Genomic DNA, 19,906 nt, shown 5'->3' on the forward strand with positions numbered 1-19,906 from the left:
CGATACAAATTTAGATACAGTAACTTAAGGGCAGAATCCTATGCATGTTTAGATAGACATAAGTCCTACAACTGCCAGCATTCTCCAGCCAGCCATGCTGGCTGGGAGTTGTAAGGCTTCCCCCCCCTCTAAAACATGCATAGGATTGCACCCTAAATAACACATACGCTCTTTCTAGACAACAGGCCAACACCAAAGAGCTTCTTGTCTGACAAAGCTTCTAGGCCACTATAGTATGAGCAATTGATTCAATGGTTGTACTTGTGGACGTGTAGCAGGGTCTCTGTCTATCCTGGTCAATTGGGGATATTACCTCATTATCAGTATGCTTGTAGTAATTCTATTCTCTCTCTCAGAGAGATGAACAGCACAATAAAAGCTGTTCCTCACTTTCTGAGATGAGTGAGATAATGGACAAGGTCTCTCTGGCACCAGAAAAATGGCTTCAGGACCAAGGTTCCAACAAATAATGATAACAAAAACAATATAGGGCTGGTACCAATCCCATCATGTCCCATAACATCCTAAGCAGAACCTACCCAAATTAGGAATCAGGTTATGAATCCTTTCTTTCCAATATGATTGATGCTAGTGGGTAGTGACTACTTCTACGTAGGCTATACATAGAGGTGATCAGTTATAAGCTCTTGTGTTTATGTTGTTGTGCCCATCTGAAGTTTTGGGAGTCATGAACCCCTGCAAGCTAGTTCAGGAGAAGACCCCTGGAAGAGGAGAGGAGAAGACTCCACTACCTGCATTGATTCTTACATTTTCATGAACCATCCTCAATAAATTAGCTTCATGATTCTAGATGTTAGTTACTGTGTTTGTGTATGTTTTTAAGAAAGCACACTCCACCCCGCTCTTCACTGATAACAGTTTGTCGAAAACTGTGATTGCATCATAGTTATGTAAGCTATGCTATGTAGCTCATCAGATTTGGTTATGTGAAAACATCAGGGCAAACCATGGAGAGAGATGCTTCCTTGTTCAGTCACTTGGGAGGTCCCAACCAATCAGGGATTGTACAGTGAATGGGATGACTTTACTCCACTACATTGCCAGTCAGAATTTGCTATGTTACAGTATGATTGTAGTCAAACAAAACCAACTGAGAGAGTCAGCAGGAGAGGACAGTGTAAGTGAATCAGCAAACAGATTCACAGATATTGCTGAAAAATCCACCAAAGAGAGAGAAGCTTTTCAACACAGCTGAAAATATTCATGGAAAATAATGAGTAGTTCTGGCTTCGACCTAGTTAAGATTGATCCACCCCCACCTTCTAACGCAGAGACTGTAGTGTTCCTGCCTAAGTTTTTAACATATGAAAACATTATGCTAAGGTGGACAGTAATTGTACTTCCCTGTTACTTGCAAAGGTTCACCTCCTTCCTTAAGAGCTTTTGCCACTGAACTTTTTAAGTGGCTCCTCACCCTTTTGAAAGATATCTGCTGGATCTGGTATTGGTGATTTGTGCTTGTTCCTTCCAGAACATTCTAATTTCTAGGACATTCTAGGGATGGCACAAATCTGACACAGTGGCATCTGAACTAGTTGTCTATAAGATACAAACCCTATGTTTAGCCAGTAGGGAGTTCAAGAGCAGAGTGAGGATAGTGGCAAAATGACCTCCAAAAGGCAGGCCCACTTTACATGACCTTTCTGGACATGGTAACCATTTGCACATCCTTTTGGTGAGTTGCTGCTTTAAGCAACTCAATACCAGCCTCTAATGTGTCTGTGGTAAAACTCAGGGTACATGTCATTGCCCTGCACACATCTGCCTTCACATGACAGTGGTGGCTCACTATTGGCGTGAGCAAGTGGCTGCCACAACTGGGAGAGTCATGTAAAGACAGGCGTTTTGTGGTCCTACACTTTGTTCTGAGGGGGACAAAAATCTCATTTGTTCAGGCAAAACCACAATTGATGATGAAATAATACAGTGTGGATTCTAATAGTAATTTGCTCTTAACATGAATGTTCTGTTGTCATTCTTGTAGCTTTTGTTCTACATTCAGGACAGTGATGATGTTTATGGTATAATAAAGTTCTACCCTGTGGAGAATCAGAGGATAGAAAGCAGCCCAGATGGACGATTTTTGTCCCTTAGCTTTGCAAGGCAAAGGGGAACAGTGGGAGATGTGAAGCTGTCTTATACAATCATGTATATTCCTGCTGGGCCAGTGGATCCTGAGCGAGCTAAAGAAGGTGTTCTAAACATTTCTGGAAGAAGTACTCTCTATTTACCAGAAGGAAAAACTGAAGATATTGTAAAAATACCAATAAGAAATGATGCATTTCTTCAAAATGGGGCCCATTTCTTAGTACAGGTAGGTATATATTATACAGTATAACATTATTATAACTTACTTGTGATACATAATGATATGGCATAATTGTTCAATTTTTCAAACATTTTGTGTGTGAAGTGGTACCAGTAATGTCACTTCGTTGTTGTTCTTGTTCAGTCGTTAAGTCGTGTCCGACTCTTTGTGACCCCATGGACCATAGCACGCCAGGCCTTCCTGTCCTCCGCTCTCTCCTGGAGTGTGCTCAAGTTCATATTCATTGCATTGATTATGCTATCTAGCCATCTCATCCTCTGCCGGCCCCTTCTCCTTTTGCCTTCAGTCTTCCCCAGCATCAGGGTCTTTTCCAGAGAGTTTTCTCTTCGCATTAGGTGGCCAAAATATTTGAGCTTCAGCTTCAGTATCTGTCCTTCCAATGAGCAGTCAGGGTTGATTTCCGTTAGGATGGACTGATTTGACCTCCTTGCAGTCCAGGGGACTCATAAGAGTCTTCTCCAGCACCACAGTTCAAAGGCATCAATTCTTCGGCGCTCAGCCTTCCTTATAGTCCAGCTCTCACAGCCATACATTACTACTGGGAAAAACATAGCTTTGATTAGAATAATCTTTGTCGGTAAGGTGATGTCTCTGCTTCTTACTATGCTGTCTAGGTTTGCCATAGCTTTCCTCCCAAGGAGCAAGCGTCTTTTAATTTCATGGCTACAGTCACCGTCTGTGGTGATCTTGGAGCCCAAGAAAATAAAATCTGTCACTGCTTCCATTTCTTCCCCTTCTATATGCCAGGAAGTGATGGGGCCAGATGCCATGATCTTAGTTGTTTTAATGTTGAGTTTCAAACCAGCCTTTGCACTCTCCACTTTCACCCTCAACAAGAGGCTCTTTAGATCCTCTTCGCTTTCTGCCATTAGGGTGGTATCGTCTGCTTATCTGAGGTTGTTGATAATTCTCCCAGCAATCTTAATTCCGACCTGTGATTCATCCAACCCGGCATTTCTCATGATGTACTCTGCATATAAGTTAAATAAGCAGGGTGACAATATACAGCCTTGTTGTACTCCTTTCCCAATTTTGAACCACTTGGTTGTTCCATGTCTGGTTCTTACTGTTGCTTCTTGACCCTCGTACAGGTTTCTCAGGAGACAGGTAAGGTGGTCTGGTACTCCCATCTCTTTCAGAATTTGCCACAGTTTGTTGTAATCCACACAATCAAAGGCTTTAGCATAGTCAATGAAGCAGAAATAGATGTTTTTCTGGAATTCTCTTGCTTTCTCCATGATGCAGCAAATGTTGGCAATTTGATCTCTAGTTCCTCTGCCTCTTCGAAACCCAGCTTGTACTTCCGGTAGTTCTTGGTTCACATACTGCTGAAGCCTAGCTTGTAGGATTTTGATCATAACCTTGCTGGCATGTGAAATGAGCGCAATTGTACGGTAGTTTGAACACTCTTTGGCATTGCCCTTCAATTCCCTTCAATTTGGAATTGGAATGTAAACTGACCTTTTCCAGTCTTGTGGCCACTGTTGAGTGTTCCAAATTTGTTGGCATATTGAGTGCAGCACTTTAACAGCATCATCTTTCAGGATTTTAAATAGCTCAGCTGGAAGACTGTCATCTCCGCTAGCTTTGTTGTTAGTAATGCTTCCTAAGGCCCACTTGACTTCACTCTCGAGGATGTCCGGCTCAAGTTCAGTGACTGCACTCTCACGGCTATCAGGGACATTCTGATCTTTCCTGTATAGTTCTTCTGTGTATTCTTTCCACCTCTTCTTAATCTCATCTGCTTCTGTTAGGCCCCTGCCTTCTTTGTCCTTTATCATGCCCGTCTTTGCACAAAATGTTCCATTGAGATCTCCAGTTTTCTTGAAGAGATCTCTAGTCTTTCCCATTCTATTGTTTTCCTCGATTTCTTTGCATTGTTCATTTAAGAAGGCCTTCTTGTCTCTCCTTGCTATTCTCTGGAACTCTGCATTCAGTTGGATATATCTTCCCCTTTCTCCCTTGCTTTTCACTTCCCTTCTTTCCTCAGCTACTTGTAAAGCCTCATCAGACAGCCACTTTGCTTTCTTGCATTCTTTTTCTTTGGGATGGATTGAGTTGCTGCCTCCTGAACAATCTTACGGACCTCCGTCCATAGTTCCTCAGGCACTCTGTCTATGAGGTCTAATTCCTTAAATCTATTCCTCACCTCCACTGTATATTCATCAGGGATATGATTTAGGTCATACCTGAATGGTTTAGTGGTTTTCCCTAGGTTCTTCAATTTCAGCCGAAATTTTGCAAGAAGCAGCTCATGATCTGAGCCACAGTCAGCTCCAGGTCTTGTTTTTACTGCCTGTATAGAGCTTCTCCATCTTTGGCTGCGAAGTACATAATCAATCTGATTTCGATGTTGACCATCTGGTGATGTCCATGTGTAGATTCGCCTCTTGTGCTGTTGGAAAAGAGTGTTTGCTATGATCAGCATGTTCTCTTGGCAAAAGTCTATTAGCCTTTGTCCTGCTTCATTTTGTACCAAGGCCATGCTTGCCTGTTATCCCGGGTATTTCTTGACTTCCTACTTTAGCATTCCAATCCCCTATGATGAAGAGGACATCTTTTTTTGGTGTTAGTTCTAGAAGGTGTTGTAGGTCTTCATAGAACCCATCAACCTCAGCTTCTTCGGCCTCAGTGGTTGGGGCATAGACTTGAATTACTGTGATGTTGAATGGTTTGCCTTGGATTCGTACTGAGATCATTCTGTCATTCTTGAGATTGTACCCCAGTACTGCTTTTCCCACCCTTTTGTTGACTATGAGTGCTACTCCATTTCTTCTAAGGGATTCTTGCCCACAGTAGTAGATATGATGGTCACCTGAATTAAATTTGCCCATGCCTGTCCATCTGATTCCCAAGATGTCAATGTTCAATCTTGCCATCTCATGTTTGACCACCTCCAGCTTACCTTGATTCATTGATCTGACATTCCAGGTTCCTAAACAATATTGTTCTTTACAGCATTGGATTTTCTTTTCACTACCAGACACATCCACAGCTGAGTGTCCTTTCGGCTTTGGCCCAGCTGCTTCACTCTTTCTGGCGCTACTTGGAAATTCCCTCTGCTCTTTCCCAGTAGTATATTGGACACCTTCCAACCTGAGGGGCTCATCTTCCGGCGTCATGTCTTTTAGCCTTGTGATACGTTCCATGGGGCTTTCTTGGCAAGAATCCTGGAGTGGGTTGCCATTTCCTTCTCCAGTGGACCACATTTTGTCAGAACTCTCTGCCATGACCTGTCCGTCTTGGGTGGCCCTGCACGGCATAGCTTATGGCTTCACTGAGTTACGCAAGCCCCTTCGCCACAACAAGGCAGTGATCCATGAAGGGGAGTAATGTCACTATTTGTTACTAAAGTCATCTGTCATGTTCCCAATCTCTAGCCATGGTTAAAAGATGGAAAGTGGGCCACAGGACCTCCTTCTCTCTCCCAGCCCTTCCCCTAACATCTTTAACCTTAATCATGCCTGCATTAAGCTTAACTAAGGTTAACAGTTTTGAAGGTGTTTGAAATGGGCTTGAAACTCTAGTTAAGCTGGAATCTAGTTAGCCTTTACTGAGTGAGTTTGCATGATCACAGGGTGGTTAATAAGCTACGGTGACTTGTTAAGTGCCCTACACGTGCTGGTGACATGCTGGCCAGATTTACAGAATTACCTGTGCTGGTGGGGCCTGTTGTGACGTCTGAACCTCGGTAGGGTAGGTGTTTGGGGTGGTTAACAAATCACCCTAAAAAAGATCATGGCTTGAATGCCCATGTAATGCACTTCCACTCCCAGCAGTTCACATACTCCTGGGTCAGTGGGTTGAGCCAACCAGTGGCTGCACTACATAATCTGAGAGTTGAGCCCCAGCTTCCTCAGCAAGGAATCTTGAGGAACACATCTTAGGTGACATTCCTCTTCTTTGTGCCCCTAACAATATTGCTCTTCAAATGAGTTGGGTTACTTGTGCAATAATTGGGTTCTAAACACATGCATATATTGACCGAACTGCATACTCATGGAAAGGGTTAATTCTGACAGAGAATATATGATAAACGCTCAGATCCTTACTTCTTGCTCCATGAGCACAACTCTCCTTCTGTGAATGGAAAATCCTTCCATTCACAGAGCAAATGGTTATGATCCAAGCCAATTACTCCAAAGTAGAGATCGCACAAAATGTTGGGTATGAAATCCTGGAAATTAATTTTGCTCACAGCTTTAAAATTTCTTCCTCTCCACTGTCTCTTTCACCTCTTCCCCTTTTCTACATACATTTAGTGGGAGTTTGCCATAAATTCTCCAGTTAGTTTTAACACCTCCTGGACATTAATTTGCTAGGTCTGGAATGTTCCTCTCCAGAATTATTCAGATTGAGTTAAGGATATTTATTCATAACCTGCTTCAGCCATTAATTTAATCATTTGTTCTGATGCAGAAGTGCACAAGTGATCTTACTTTTTCCCTGCAATTTAAGTTCTAAGGGGACAGGCATAAAGATCTGGAGGTGTTCATCAGTATGTTCCCAGAATAACTGAGAAGGTGGAAGATGATACCTTCCTATCTTGGCAATTCTTTATGATAATTTCAGCATCAGGATTCTTCCTACGTCAGAGATTTGCAGCTCATATGAAAAAAGAAAGAAAGTAATAACTAGGAGTATGTTGTACAGTCTTACAAATCATTATTGCCTATATATGAATGGCAAAGAATCTTAAAATCTTGATGTATTTTATTGCAGTTGGAAAAAGTTGAACTGGTGAATATTATTCCTCTAGTTCCATCTATAAGCCCTAGACTAGGTGAAATTCAAAATATCTCCTTAAGAATTACACCCGACATTGCAAATGGAGAAATTGGCTTTGTCAGCAATCTTCCAATAATTCTACATGAGCCAGAAGATTCTGTTTTTACAGCAGTAAGTAAATATTTCTCTTGCACATTGTTCTTGCATATTTCAAATTTCTTTAGAGAGTTTGCCTTCATGTATGTGTTTTGCAATATGTATTTAGCTGAAATATTTCACATGTAATTATGGTTCTGTAATCTGTAAATTGATATGCCATCATTTGCTCTCTATGAAGAACCTACTCAGTAAATGTTGTGATGTTCACATAGGCATAACTTTCATTATATCTATCTAATTCTAGTTATTTTAGATTTGAGATTCTTCTTTGTTTTTGGTTTCATAGTTTGTTAGTCTGTGGCCCAAACAACAAGTTTGCAGGCACAAATGGTAAAGAGATACCATATAACTCTCAGGAACTTTCAGTGCTTTCCATATGCATAGAGTGCTGGAGTGGATATTTTTTAATCTGTTTGTAATTTCAGAAATACGTTGATAAAATTTCAGATTGGCTGTAGTTTGGCAACAAGAGTTGCACCTATATTCAAGAAGTACAAAACTCACAAAACTTGGTATACGTTCTAGAGCTCCATTCCCTTGCATCGAGATGGGACTGATGGACAAGCCACTGTGTTCTGGAGCCTGTTACCATCTGGCCTCAATCCAAAAGCAGTAACTATTGATGATATAAGGCCTTTTTCTGGCTCTGTTGTGTTTTTATCTGGGCAAAGTGACACAGCAATCAACATTACCATTCAAGCTGATGACATCCCTGAAATGAATGAGACTCTAGTATTGTCATTAGACAGGTATTCTTTAACAATTTCTTGAAAGCAAAGTAATGTAGAAACTTCAAATACTTGCTAACAGCTATTTAGGTTGCAATCCTGTGCAAACTTACCTGGGAGTAAGTCCCATTAAAACTAGTGGGATTTATTTCTGAGTAAACACGCATAAGATTGTACTGTAAGTGTTTATAAACACTTTATGTCTCCATGACATTTTATATTTTAGAGCAGAGCCATGGATGAATTACTTACTATTGTTTGACTTGTGGGTAATATGAAAATGAATGGCTATGTAATACTGGCTGTCCACTGAAAGTGTTTCTGCATTTTCTTTGGCAGATAACATTGCTTTGAAGACACAATTATGCTAAATTTCCATTTCAGTTTCACATAATGATAGGGATGTACGAAAGTCACTTACCTTTTCGTAGCTTGGATTCGCGGTGGGGGGGAGGCGCTCCGTCCCTCCCCCCGGAATGCTCCCTGGGCTGGCTCCGCTCCGCGGTGGCTCCACAGAGCCGCCGGCCAGGGCCATCTGCAGCCGAAGTTCCAGCCGCGGATGGGCTGCTGCGGACGCCATTTGCGTCCAACGAAGCTGCCATGATAGGCTACGTAAGTATTTACGTAGCCTATCACGGCAAGCCAAAAAAAAGCAAAAAAACACACACCAGCGTATGCAAATGGCGGCGGCTACGGCAGCTGCCATTTGCGTTCCCTATTTTTAGCCGTTTTAGCCTTATGTAAATATTTACGTATGCTATTACGGTGAAAAAAAGGGGAACGCAAATAGCATAGTGGGCGCTATTTGCGTTCCTTTTTCTCTCTCGCTGTAATAGCTTATGTAAATATTTACGTAGGCTAAAACGGCAAAAAAAAAGGAACACAAATGACGCCCACTACACTATTTGCGTTCCCCTTTTTTTCGCCGTAATAGCCTACGTAAATTTACGTAGGCTAAAGCGGCTAAAAATAGGGAATGCAAATGGCAGCCGCCGTAGCCGCCGCCATTTGCGTATGCTGTTTTTTTTGGGGGGGGGCTTGCCATGATAGGCTACGTAAATACTTACGTAGCCTATCACGGCTATGATGAAGACGTGAATGGCAGCTGCAGGGCGGCCGCCATTCCCAAGTCAGCGCGGACAGCAGCAGGTAAGTGCTCTGTTTCGTGCGCCTTTTGTGGGTTGGGGGGGCGGGGGCTTTGTTCCGCCACGGATTTTGGGGGCTGAATGCACTGGCATTTGGCCTCACTGAGATCTGTGGCAGAATTCTCTGACATCCCTACATAATGATATATTTCTGTCAAAATGTGCCTGTAATGATCTGGCTCTTATAATGTCACATTATTCTGAATTAATGTAAAGGGTTGATTTCCACAGGAAGGTTAGCACTCAGTGACTCGACAGAAAAAAAGGGAGTTCGAATTATATTAGTGATATTTCAATGGGCACTGTATAACCTGATTTCAGAGAGAGCATTCCTCATACTTTTCCACACAGACATTGTACTCATTCTTTTTCAAATTATTTCTTATACTTGGTTTGCATCTGTACTGTGTATGAATACAAAAGTGGCAACAGAGCTAATTCGCTTTTTGAAAATCAGATCTATCAACCTTACAGCTTTCTCAGATATTATTTATCCAGTTCTATACTTCACTTCATGTACACAGTGGTGTAAAATTCTTGTAATTTATCCAGTGGCGGCTGGTGATTCCAGTTCCGGAGGGGCAGTGAGTCCTCAGGGTTTTAGTTGCCACCAGCCAAAACTCTAATGGTGCTATCCAAGGTGCTGAAATATGCTATCCAGGGTGCTGAACCTTATCTTCCAATTTGGTTCAGCACCATGGATAGCACTGTTAGAGTTTTGGCGGGCGGTAACTAAAACCCTGAATGGAATCACAGCCCCTCCAGAACTGGAGTCACCAGCCACCACTGAATTGATCCCCACAATAACTGGTAGCTGTCCAGCAGTAGATGTTATATCAGTAGATGAGTGGCTTCCCAAGATAATAGGAGGCCCTGCAGGGAATGTGGCGCTTGTAGGGGAAGATCAGCAAGCAGGTGAAAGTGAAGGTTGCTTAAACCCTCCCAAGCCTGCCAGTTGTCTCCTACAAGTTCTCCCTTATGCCATCTTCCCTCCCCAGTCTCTCCAAGCTAATCTCAGTTCATGTTTCAGAACCCAGATTCTGAAAAGATTTAAAACAGCTAGGGGGGACTTGCAGGGAAGAATCGGTGAGTGGGGGAATTATAAAGTGCTCTTTCCCAGCTGCTAATTCTTCTTTGCAAGGATTATGAAGTAAACAAGGGGTGGTAAACGGTGTTAGTCCTATGTAGAGTAGACCCATTGAAATGAATGAGACGTAAGTTAGTCATGACTAACTCAAGTCCCATTCATATCAGTGGGTCTACTCTACATAGGATTAACATTGGAAACTACCTATGGTATTGGTACTCTATCTTTTCCTTATAATATCTGGTTCAACTCTCAGGTTAGTCTGCACGTTAGTGATTTGCCCAAGGCCATTCACTCAGATCTGAATGTCTGGCTAGGGTTACTGGGAGTTGTAGTCTAACCCATCTGGGGAAAGATGCATTAATGGCAGCCCTGGCTAACTAGTAGCTAAAACACACACTTTACTGTGCTTTTAGCTCCCAGTTAGCTCTGACCAACTTCATTGGTGATATGCCTTTATCAAGACCTGCCATTCACCTTTGTTCTACCTATTCAAAACTGGGAGCCCTTTGAGAAGGGTTTATGTTGTCTTTCCATGCAGCACGTAGTGCGCTGTTAATGCTAAATAGAATCTTAGATGTTACCAGTAGCTTTCAAATACAGGTTCTCAAGCTTTGTTCACTTCCCCACAACGTCCCCACCCCCAGGGCATTCCCTTAGGTGGCATATTTCGTGTGCTGGTCCAGATTTTCTGGGCATGGAAGTTCTGCAGAACTCCCAGTAATCTCAGCAGGAGCTTATGCAGTGGAATTTTCCAGGGAAGCATGCTCATAACATTTGTGCTTGCATACCCAGTGATCTATGCTCAATGAACTATAAACATGCAGATAGCAATTTATAATGAATCAAAGTAATTGGCAACTTTAAAAATATTAGATTTAGTATGAGAGATGCTACTTCATTTCCAGTTTTACCTTCTGACAAATGGTTGTGCTTCAGCTCAAAGCATTTGTTTAGAGCAATGTTGTGCTTAGAAAATGCTTTCCTTATTTACCTCATTCTTACCATTTGATTTACCAAAAAAGCAGTCACAAATAACACTTCATGCTGTTTTAATTCCTGTTTAAATGAGGGCTTTCAAATCTGTCCCCATTACAAAATTTAGACAATAGCCACCCATGCCCTTCTTTATCTACTTAGACAATCATTTGGGCAGCTTAGTGGAATGACAGGTCCTGCAGGCTTGTACATCTATGAATAAAATGGGCTTCTTTTGTCTAATTAAAGCACTGAGTAATTACAAATGGACCTGAATAAAATTTACTCAGCTGTTGTAGTCTCTACGCTCGCAGAGTGCTTGGCAGTCAGCAGCTAGCTCTTGGAGCAGTGTTGGTAACGAAAGCCCTGAATAGTCCCTTGACATCCCGATTGGTCATGGGGTCATCTCCCATGAGTGGGAATTGCTGAACCTCTTGCTAGCATTAGTCAAACAAGTAAATGTGAAGCAAGAGGGATTCCCATAAAGTGAACATAGCTGCTAGAAAGGTGCTGGGTTTTTATCCCTCTTTTTATTCCCCCTGTCCCACTTCTGAAGAACAATCTTACAAAGAATCTGGCAAACAGTGGTTTTATTCCTATCCCCCATTTCTTTCTCTCTGTATTGACAGGGTAGAGACAGAAAGGTTTGTCGTATACTTTGGGTAAGTGCAGCAAGCTGTGTCTTTGTCTTCATTGAATCAGCACTTTGTTTTGGAAGTGGTTGGTCTGGACAAGACTCTGTCTCCTTTAATATTTCTTTCCTTCTGGAGCACCATGCCTCTGAGACCTCCTTGGGCAATGCATGCTTCCTATTGCCCTTTTATTTGCGAGCATGGGGTGGTGGACTGAAAACTGTTTCTTTATGTAGGGCCTATGAATAATAATAAAAAAGTTATGAATGCATGGCTCGGGGTTTGATGTTTGAGCACAGTTCAGAACAGTAGATTGCTTGTTCTGATTTTGCCATTGGAAAACCTGGTCTCCCAAATATGTTATAATGGAGCTGTAGAATCAGACAAAAATGGTTTTCAACAGATTTTCTTAAATAGATGGTGGGTTTTCACTGCAGTGTTTCAGTAACATACAGTACAATCCTGTGCTTGCTTACTCTGAAGTAAGCCCTGATATGTTCAATGAGACTTACTCCCAGGTAAGTGTGTTTAGGATCATAGCCTGCATACACTAGTACTACAGGCTTTAAAAATGCATCACTGATAATTTTATAATAATTCATACAAATTATCCATGAACATAATGTTGCAATTTGTATACACTCCAGCACGAATCAGGGGCCTGGAGCATTACTTAACAATTGTTGATCATCACTTCTGGAATGTTGAATTTGGTTTAAATTTAATATATGTACATAAAAACTCTGGCAGTGAAGCAATTTTAAAATTCTTGTGGGCAGTGAGGGTCCTTGAGCTCATCTTGCTTGCCAGGCAGGTCTACGGAACAGGAAATAATCAGCTTTGGACTGTCAAGGGACAAATAATGGCCCAGTTTGCACGTAGTGGTAATCCAGCGTTTTAAAAAACCTGGATCACGATGAACAAGTCAGAGTGCTAATTCACATGTCTTGATTGCTCCCACTTGACTCCTGCCAGCTGAAGTGGCTAAGCAAGCAAGGGACACTCCATCCCTGGCTTGGTTAGCATTATGTCTGAACCTGGAACTCTGGTTTGCCTCTGCCCTGACAAGCTAGAGTTGGACTCCAGGAAGAAATGTTGGGTTCCAGCTCTGGCTTGTGGGTGGGGGAGACAAGCCAGAGTTCTGGGTTTGGCAGAAGGAGCCAAGTGAGAGTGATCAAATCGCATGAACAAACATGCTGATACATTTGCAGTAACAGCATTAAAAAACCAAACTGGGTTACCATTGTACGTGAAGTGGGCCACTGTCTCAAGTGAAGCCAGAAAAAAAGCGAATTAACTGATGTTTGCTATCAATAATTGCTGGGAGGTTTGTTAAATGTTATGAAAACACCCTAATTTTTTCTCTTCAGTACTCCTCAATTAATTTGAACCTTTAAAATTAAAGTACTTCATTTTATTGTCTTCCTCTGAGTGATGTGTGCATGTTTAATATAATCCACCCAATCTGCCGCAAGAAGATTGGATAAAATATGGTCTATGAAGAAATAGTTTATTTATTTACTTACATAATTTGTATGCCGCTTTCCAATATTCATTCACAAAGTGGTTTTGCAGTATAAACACATGAATACAAGATACAGCATTCAATAAAAAACAATGCAATAGAATGACCAAACTAAGCAGCACTATTGTCAATCTATAGTGGCATTTTTGTATTAAAATAAACACCATTCTCATAGAGTCAGTGAGACCAGAAACCTTTTATCTGTTTCAAAAGGAAGCCAGTGAAGAGGCCTAGCATATCTCCTGCGGGGGAACATTGCAGAATAACACAGTTGAAAGTGGTGGGTGTAGTCCCAATACCTCCCAGCATTCCTGACCATCGGCCATGTGGGATGGGGCTGATGGGGGTTGAAGTCTAAAACATCTGGAGGGCACCAGCTTGGAGAAAGCTGCTTTATACGTACGCTTTGATGTCTTTAATTCCAGACTAACTTGTAGATTTGAAATGACTTTGGATTCCTTTCCTCAGAGTGAATGTGGAAAATCAGATCCTGAAAACTGGATATACTAGCCGTGAACTGATCATTCTGGAAAATGATGATCCTGGGGGGGTGTTTGAGTTTGCTTCATCTTCCAGAGGACCCTACAGGATAAAAGTAAGTGCCAAGAAGTTCATCCCTTCCATAGTAGAATCACACAGTATAAGACTATTGAGCTTTTGGATTTTTTATTTCATTTTAAAGGAAGGTGAATCTGTTGAGCTCCAGATCGTCCGGTCCAGGGGAACCCTTATCAAGCAGTTTCTACGTTACACTGTAGAGCCAAGAGACAGCAACGAGTTCTATGGAAATACAGGAATCCTGGAATTTAAACCTGGGGAAAGAGAAATTAAAATTACTTTGCTAACAAGGATGGACGGGATTCCAGAGGTAAAAAGAGAGGCAAGAGAGAGAGAGAGACACAGAGATAAATTTCTCATGCATAACTTGACATTTTTTGACATTAATTTCTTACAAAATTTATAAACTGCTGCACCTCAAGAGATATCAGAGTGGGGTACAATAGATTAAAAGACAACATACAAAAAGTCAGTGGAGGCTGGTGGCTCCAATTTGGTGGGCCTGTAAATCCACTCTGGGTTTTAGTCAGAACCAACCAGAATTCTAAAGGAGCTATCCAAGGAGCTGAACCTATTAAACCTAATAGCTCCTTTAGAGTTCCAGCTGGTTCTGACTGAAACCCAGAGTGGATTCACAGCCCCACTGAAATTGTAACCACCAGCCTCCACTGCAAAAAGTTACAGTAAAATCAAATAGATCAATACAACCATGAAAGAAATTTATCTAAAATCTCCTAAACTGGAAGTAATGGTTTGATGGGATTTCTTGCAAGTTTTTTTTTAAATAATATTTTAGAGGTAGAACATTTTGCCACTTGTCCTACAAAATACTCCTAGCCGGTGGGGGTGGGGTGGAGTGGAGAGGGAACTGCTGTGTTCTGTTTGCTGACTCCATACTGGGAGTGCCAGGGCAAGAGACTCCATCCTTGCAAGAGCAGAAGACTGAAAGATTTCTGAGACTGCTGGGTGGCTGTTCTTCACTTCTGGATCCCCTGTCTGATATGAACCAGAAATTGAGTCCTTCTTGGTCTAATCAGAGTCCACAAACCTAAAATTCATTCTCAAAGTTATTTCCTACGCATGAGTAGCAATGTGATACTTTTATCTCCTGTTTACATTAAGGTGCAGCACAATTCTATATTCAGAAAAAAGCAACGATGCTTTTTTTTTTAACAGATAACTGTGCATAGGCTTGCAGCCTGAATGTAGTAGAAGGAATTGAGGACTGGGTTATAAAATTATATTCTATGAAAAAATAAGAATGGAATTTATTGCGGTAGTTCTGTGTGGGGCATCTTCTCCTCCTCCTCCTTCTCTTTCTCCTTCACCAGCCTCAACTATGTACTGTACAGAAATAGTAGGATGTATTTCATTTTTATGACAGATTCTTTTCTGTCGCAGAGTGATCTCCAGTGTGGTATGCATTTTCTTTATCAGATAAGGCTTATGTCTACTATTTCCAAAACATATCTGCATGGGGCTGTGTCACAGAAATTGTGGCGGGATTGTGCTGTGGTGGAAAAAAAAAATGAATGGGCCATTAGTCAGTTTGGTTTAGATGAATTTGGCAATTCAGAAATAAAACTCCGTCCTTGATCCATCATGACAAATCACATGTGTAATGTACCACACAACTTTATTAAACTTTCAGTGTGGTAAGATGTGGAATAATAATAGATTGAAATGTTACGAATATTTTGTCTGTTTAATTTCAAAAATATCAGAATACTGTCTTTTCTGAATCCAGTAGTAGAAGTATGCGGTTATTAGTTTTGATTTTGCATTGCCTGACTGATACATTTAGATTAAGCTATTTATTGCTATGAGTGTTGCCAGTTCTGTCCATATTGTTCTGATTTAGTTTCTCTGTTCTAGTTGGATGAATTTTACTCAGTGGTACTCAATAGCCATGGTGAACTACAAAGTAAGCTCGGAAATGCCACGAGAGTCAACATAACAATTCTGAAGAACAATGATCCACATGGAATAATTGAGTTTGTAGAGGATGGACTGACAGTAACAATAAATGAAAGCAAAGGGGAAGACCTCCAGGCTGGTAATACCTTATTGCTCTGTTGTAGTTTTAACACTCAGTAACGCTTTTGCCATTTCTTATTCAATTGAATGAAATTGTCTCTCAAGGCTCCTTCACCTGATAACCTCGCACCACAGGCGCCATTGCAGCACAGTTCCTTCCCATTCTGTGATGGTAAGTCAGGAGCTACAGGATGGCATAGTTAGCTCCCACACTACGGGCAGTGTCCAATACTGCTGCTGCACCCCCGCTAGTTCTGTTGCATCCACAGGACCAACTACTAGCACAATAGGAACCAGCACTTCCTAAAGCAACCCTGGAAATGAGCAGAAATGCTAATTTCTGGGAAAGGACAGGTGACAGAATCATAGAATAGTAGGGTCGGTGGAATTCCCTTCTGTGAGCTCTGCTGACCTGCCCCATTCCTGAAATGAGTGTATCCACTTGTTTCCAGAAGCACTAGGTTCCTGTTGCGCTAGCGGTAGGTCCCACTAGCATGCAGGTAATTTGGATACTGCCCTGTGGCTCCTCCACATGCCAGTGTTGGCCCAGTTTTCTGGAGGGCAGATGCAAGTGTGGCAAGAAGCCACATAGCTCAGTATTTCTGAGCTGTTACTTTCATGGCATGGGAAGAAGTGATGCTGCAGCAGGTGCCATACCACAGTTCTCTGCTAAAAAAATTTGGCATGCTAAAAAATTTGGCATACATGACACAAAAGGAATGGGGAGGGAGGAGGAAGAAAGCCCTTAGATGTGTATCTGTAAATGAGTGAATATGTTCAGAAACAGCTACCTTGACACACATCTATAAACAGCAAAGTTGTTTTTATCTAAGATCTTTCCTTTAGCATTTACCTACCTGGCTTTAGATATTCTGTGATGTCAGAGCAGCTAAGCCAATGGCAGCTAACCAGAAGATGACTTTCAAGTCATCACTTCATGTGAAATATTTGCCTGGATCATCATTTTCCCTGTCATGTGGTAGCAGAGCGATGGCATGTTTGATCTGTGTACAGTTTTCACACTGATACCTCTCATGAGAATAATGATTTTTATTGAAAAATGAAAAATGATTACAATTTACATCACGGATTTCCTGTGTTTCAGCTTTTTTTTCATTTTCCATATTGTAACAATTGAACAATTGAACAATTTTCAAATATCTGTTTTTGTTTATATGACATTTTCATCGTTAAAGTCATATTGAAAAATATTTTTCTTTTTAGTTTTCTCTAAGCTGTCTTTGACATTAATTCCTTAACACTGTATGTTTACCAACCCATATGCTTGTGTTTCAAAGCTGTGTTCAAAATTATAAGAAACCAAGGAACCTTTGGCAATGTGAATGTGTCTTGGGCAACTTACCCAGTTTCTGCAAAAGACATCTTCCCAGAGGAAGGGACAATTTTCTTTGGAAATCAGGAATTTTCAAAAAATATCACCATTTATTCAGTGCCTGATGAGGTAAACATTTTCACACAAGTAATTTTTGATGGGGATGGTGGTGGTAAATGTATAACACAAGGAAAGTTGTTGGATTAAGGAAATTGCATCTGCAGATACAAGAAGTCCTTTAATTTCAATTTTGAAAGGACAGAGATGGTATACATTTTATTTATTTATTTGTAGCATTTTTATCCCACCCTTCATCCAAAAAGGCTTTCAGAGCGGCTTATGAAGTTAAGAAATAAAACACCTTCTGGTTAAAGAAATAAGGCATACAGTCTAAAAGGCATGACACAAAAGGAATGGGGAGGGAGGAGGAAGAAAGCAAATTCAGGCTCTAGTTTCTTAATTGCAAAGTTCAGCAGGATCTAAACACAGTGGAGGGGTTGCGTCTCCCCTTTCTGTGAAGCCCTCGGTGATGGTAGTCGGTAGCAAAGGCAGCCGCCGGCGTGATCACATCACTCCGGTGCTGAAGGAGTTGCACTGGTTACCAGATGTTTTCCGGGCCAAATTCAAGGTGTTGGTTTTGACCTTTAAAACCCTATGTGGTTCCGGCCCAGCCTATCTCAAGGAGCACCTCCAGCAACACCAGACAGGCCACTTAACAAGATCAGCCTCGGATGGCCTTCTCTCTGTCTCATCAGCCAGGACAGCTAGGCTGGTGAAGACGAGGGAGAGGGCCGTCTCTGTGGTGGCCCCCACTCTGTGGAACTCCCTCCCTAGGGAACTCTACCATGCCCCCTCTTTAATGAGCTTCTGCCATGCACTGAAAACTTGATTATTCAGGCAGGCATTTGGGGTGGGTTAGGGTATTTTTAAATAATGTTTTAATGTAATAGTTTATTAATAATAGATTATTATTGTTTGTAATGTTTATTAATAATAATAATAATAATAATAATAATAATAATAATAGATAGCAGGAGGGAGCGGGACTCTCAGTTGAATCCAGGCATGATGAAGTGTTTCTGACTGCTGCTTCTTCTTCTGATGAAGCTATAAATCTACTAGAACATTTCCTTTTGGCTCATAGGCTAAAGAATTTGGAACACTAATAGCAATCAGTGAAGAAAATCAAGCATATCAGAAGACTTTCTTGGCAACACTGTTTGCAACTGCAACCAAATAATAGGGTTATATCCAACATTACACTAGTGGAAAAATTACAAGAATTGATAGTCTTCCATTAGTAATTGCACAACCACTAGCAGAATTAGTAACTGCAGACAACTAGCATAACTAGTGCAAGCAACATCTATCCTAATGAAGTAATGATGAGTTGTGGAATGCCTCGTGGAATGCCTTGTGCCCTGGCTTGCACAAGAAGAATCAAAATATTGGATCTGACACTTGCACAAGGATGAAAATGGGGTTTCCGCAAGAGGTAGAAGTCTTGTGCTAGTGGAATGACACCATCAGCTACAACCCATAATCTGGAATTATTGAGGAGTTTTTCATTTCATGCTAAACTAAATAAAATGTTGCTTTTTTGTATTTGCTAATGGTCTTTGTTTGCCTTTAATGTACCTTTTGCCTAGTCTGTTTGGAATGTGCCACTTGCTACTCTCCTCGGGAGAAGGAGAATGACTGTGGTGTAGAATATACAGGTTTCAGAGAAGTGTACAGCATGAACTAATTCATATATGCATGCTTAACACCCATTGAATTGCAGCATCAAAAGTTGATGAGTGAACTATCAGACCTGAAAACTTCAGTAACAACATTTATATTTCCTCACGTCACTTCAAACACCATGCTTTTCAGGGCTTCAATTTTCAGCCTTCCAACCTGGTGCCCTTCAGATGTGTTGGACTACAGCTTCCGCCATCCCCTGCCAGCATAGGCATTGGTCAGGCTGGCTGGGGATGACATGAATTATAGCCCACAGTGTACCAGGCTGGAGAAAGCGAATGTACACATTGAGCTATGAGTCATTAATTGTTGAGTAACCAAGTGATGACCATGCATGTGTGAAGCAGTCCTCTAAGACTAGGATATATAGGGTTGGCTCCAGATTTAGTCATACTTAGAAGAGGCCCATTTAAATCAATGGGGCTTGAGTTCATCATGATTTCAATGGGCTTTACCTTTCAGATGGAAGAGATGCAAGAATGCATGGTACCAGCTGACATTGAACAAACTTGGAATCTTGTTCCTTTGGACGTTTAAATTCCATTGGGCAGAATCCTATACTTCCCCCATGTTAGCAGAATGGACCACCAGCACAACAGGAACTAGCAGTTCCTGAAAAAGGCAGAAATGAGTGGAAACTCTTGTTTCCGGGATATGGCAGGTCAGCAGAACTCACAGAAGGGAGCTCTGCTGGTCTGGCCCATTCTGGAAATGAGTACTGCTGCTCATTTCCATGCTTATTTTAGGAACCACTAGTTCCTGTTGCACTAGCAGTCTGTTTAGTTAGTGCAACAGAACTAGTGGAGGTGCAGCAGCAGTATAAGATAGTGATTTAAATGGGAGAGTATTAAGTGCATACCCAATGTGACTAGAGCATGTCATAGTGGTGTAGAGACCCCCAAA

At 41.4% G+C, this 19,906-nt stretch overlaps 1 protein-coding gene across 1 annotated transcript in view; it reads left to right on the plus strand.

Annotated features, from left to right (window-relative positions):
- The window catches only part of ADGRV1 (adhesion G protein-coupled receptor V1), a 391,637-nt gene that overhangs the window by 35,022 nt on the left and 336,709 nt on the right, over nucleotides 1-19,906 (plus strand). Inside the window, exons 9-15 of the mRNA XM_084833645.1 lie at nucleotides 2,006-2,335; nucleotides 7,073-7,249; nucleotides 7,763-7,986; nucleotides 13,801-13,927; nucleotides 14,015-14,200; nucleotides 15,766-15,946; nucleotides 17,226-17,389. Coding sequence (XP_084689771.1) covers nucleotides 2,006-2,335; nucleotides 7,073-7,249; nucleotides 7,763-7,986; nucleotides 13,801-13,927; nucleotides 14,015-14,200; nucleotides 15,766-15,946; nucleotides 17,226-17,389 — 1,389 coding nt within the window. The remainder of the gene's footprint in view (nucleotides 1-2,005; nucleotides 2,336-7,072; nucleotides 7,250-7,762; nucleotides 7,987-13,800; nucleotides 13,928-14,014; nucleotides 14,201-15,765; nucleotides 15,947-17,225; nucleotides 17,390-19,906) is intronic.

This window comes from Heloderma suspectum, chromosome 2 (genome assembly GCF_057233095.1).
Source record: "Heloderma suspectum isolate Gila_16-S chromosome 2, 16-S_ref, whole genome shotgun sequence".
NCBI lineage: Eukaryota > Metazoa > Chordata > Lepidosauria > Squamata > Helodermatidae > Heloderma > Heloderma suspectum.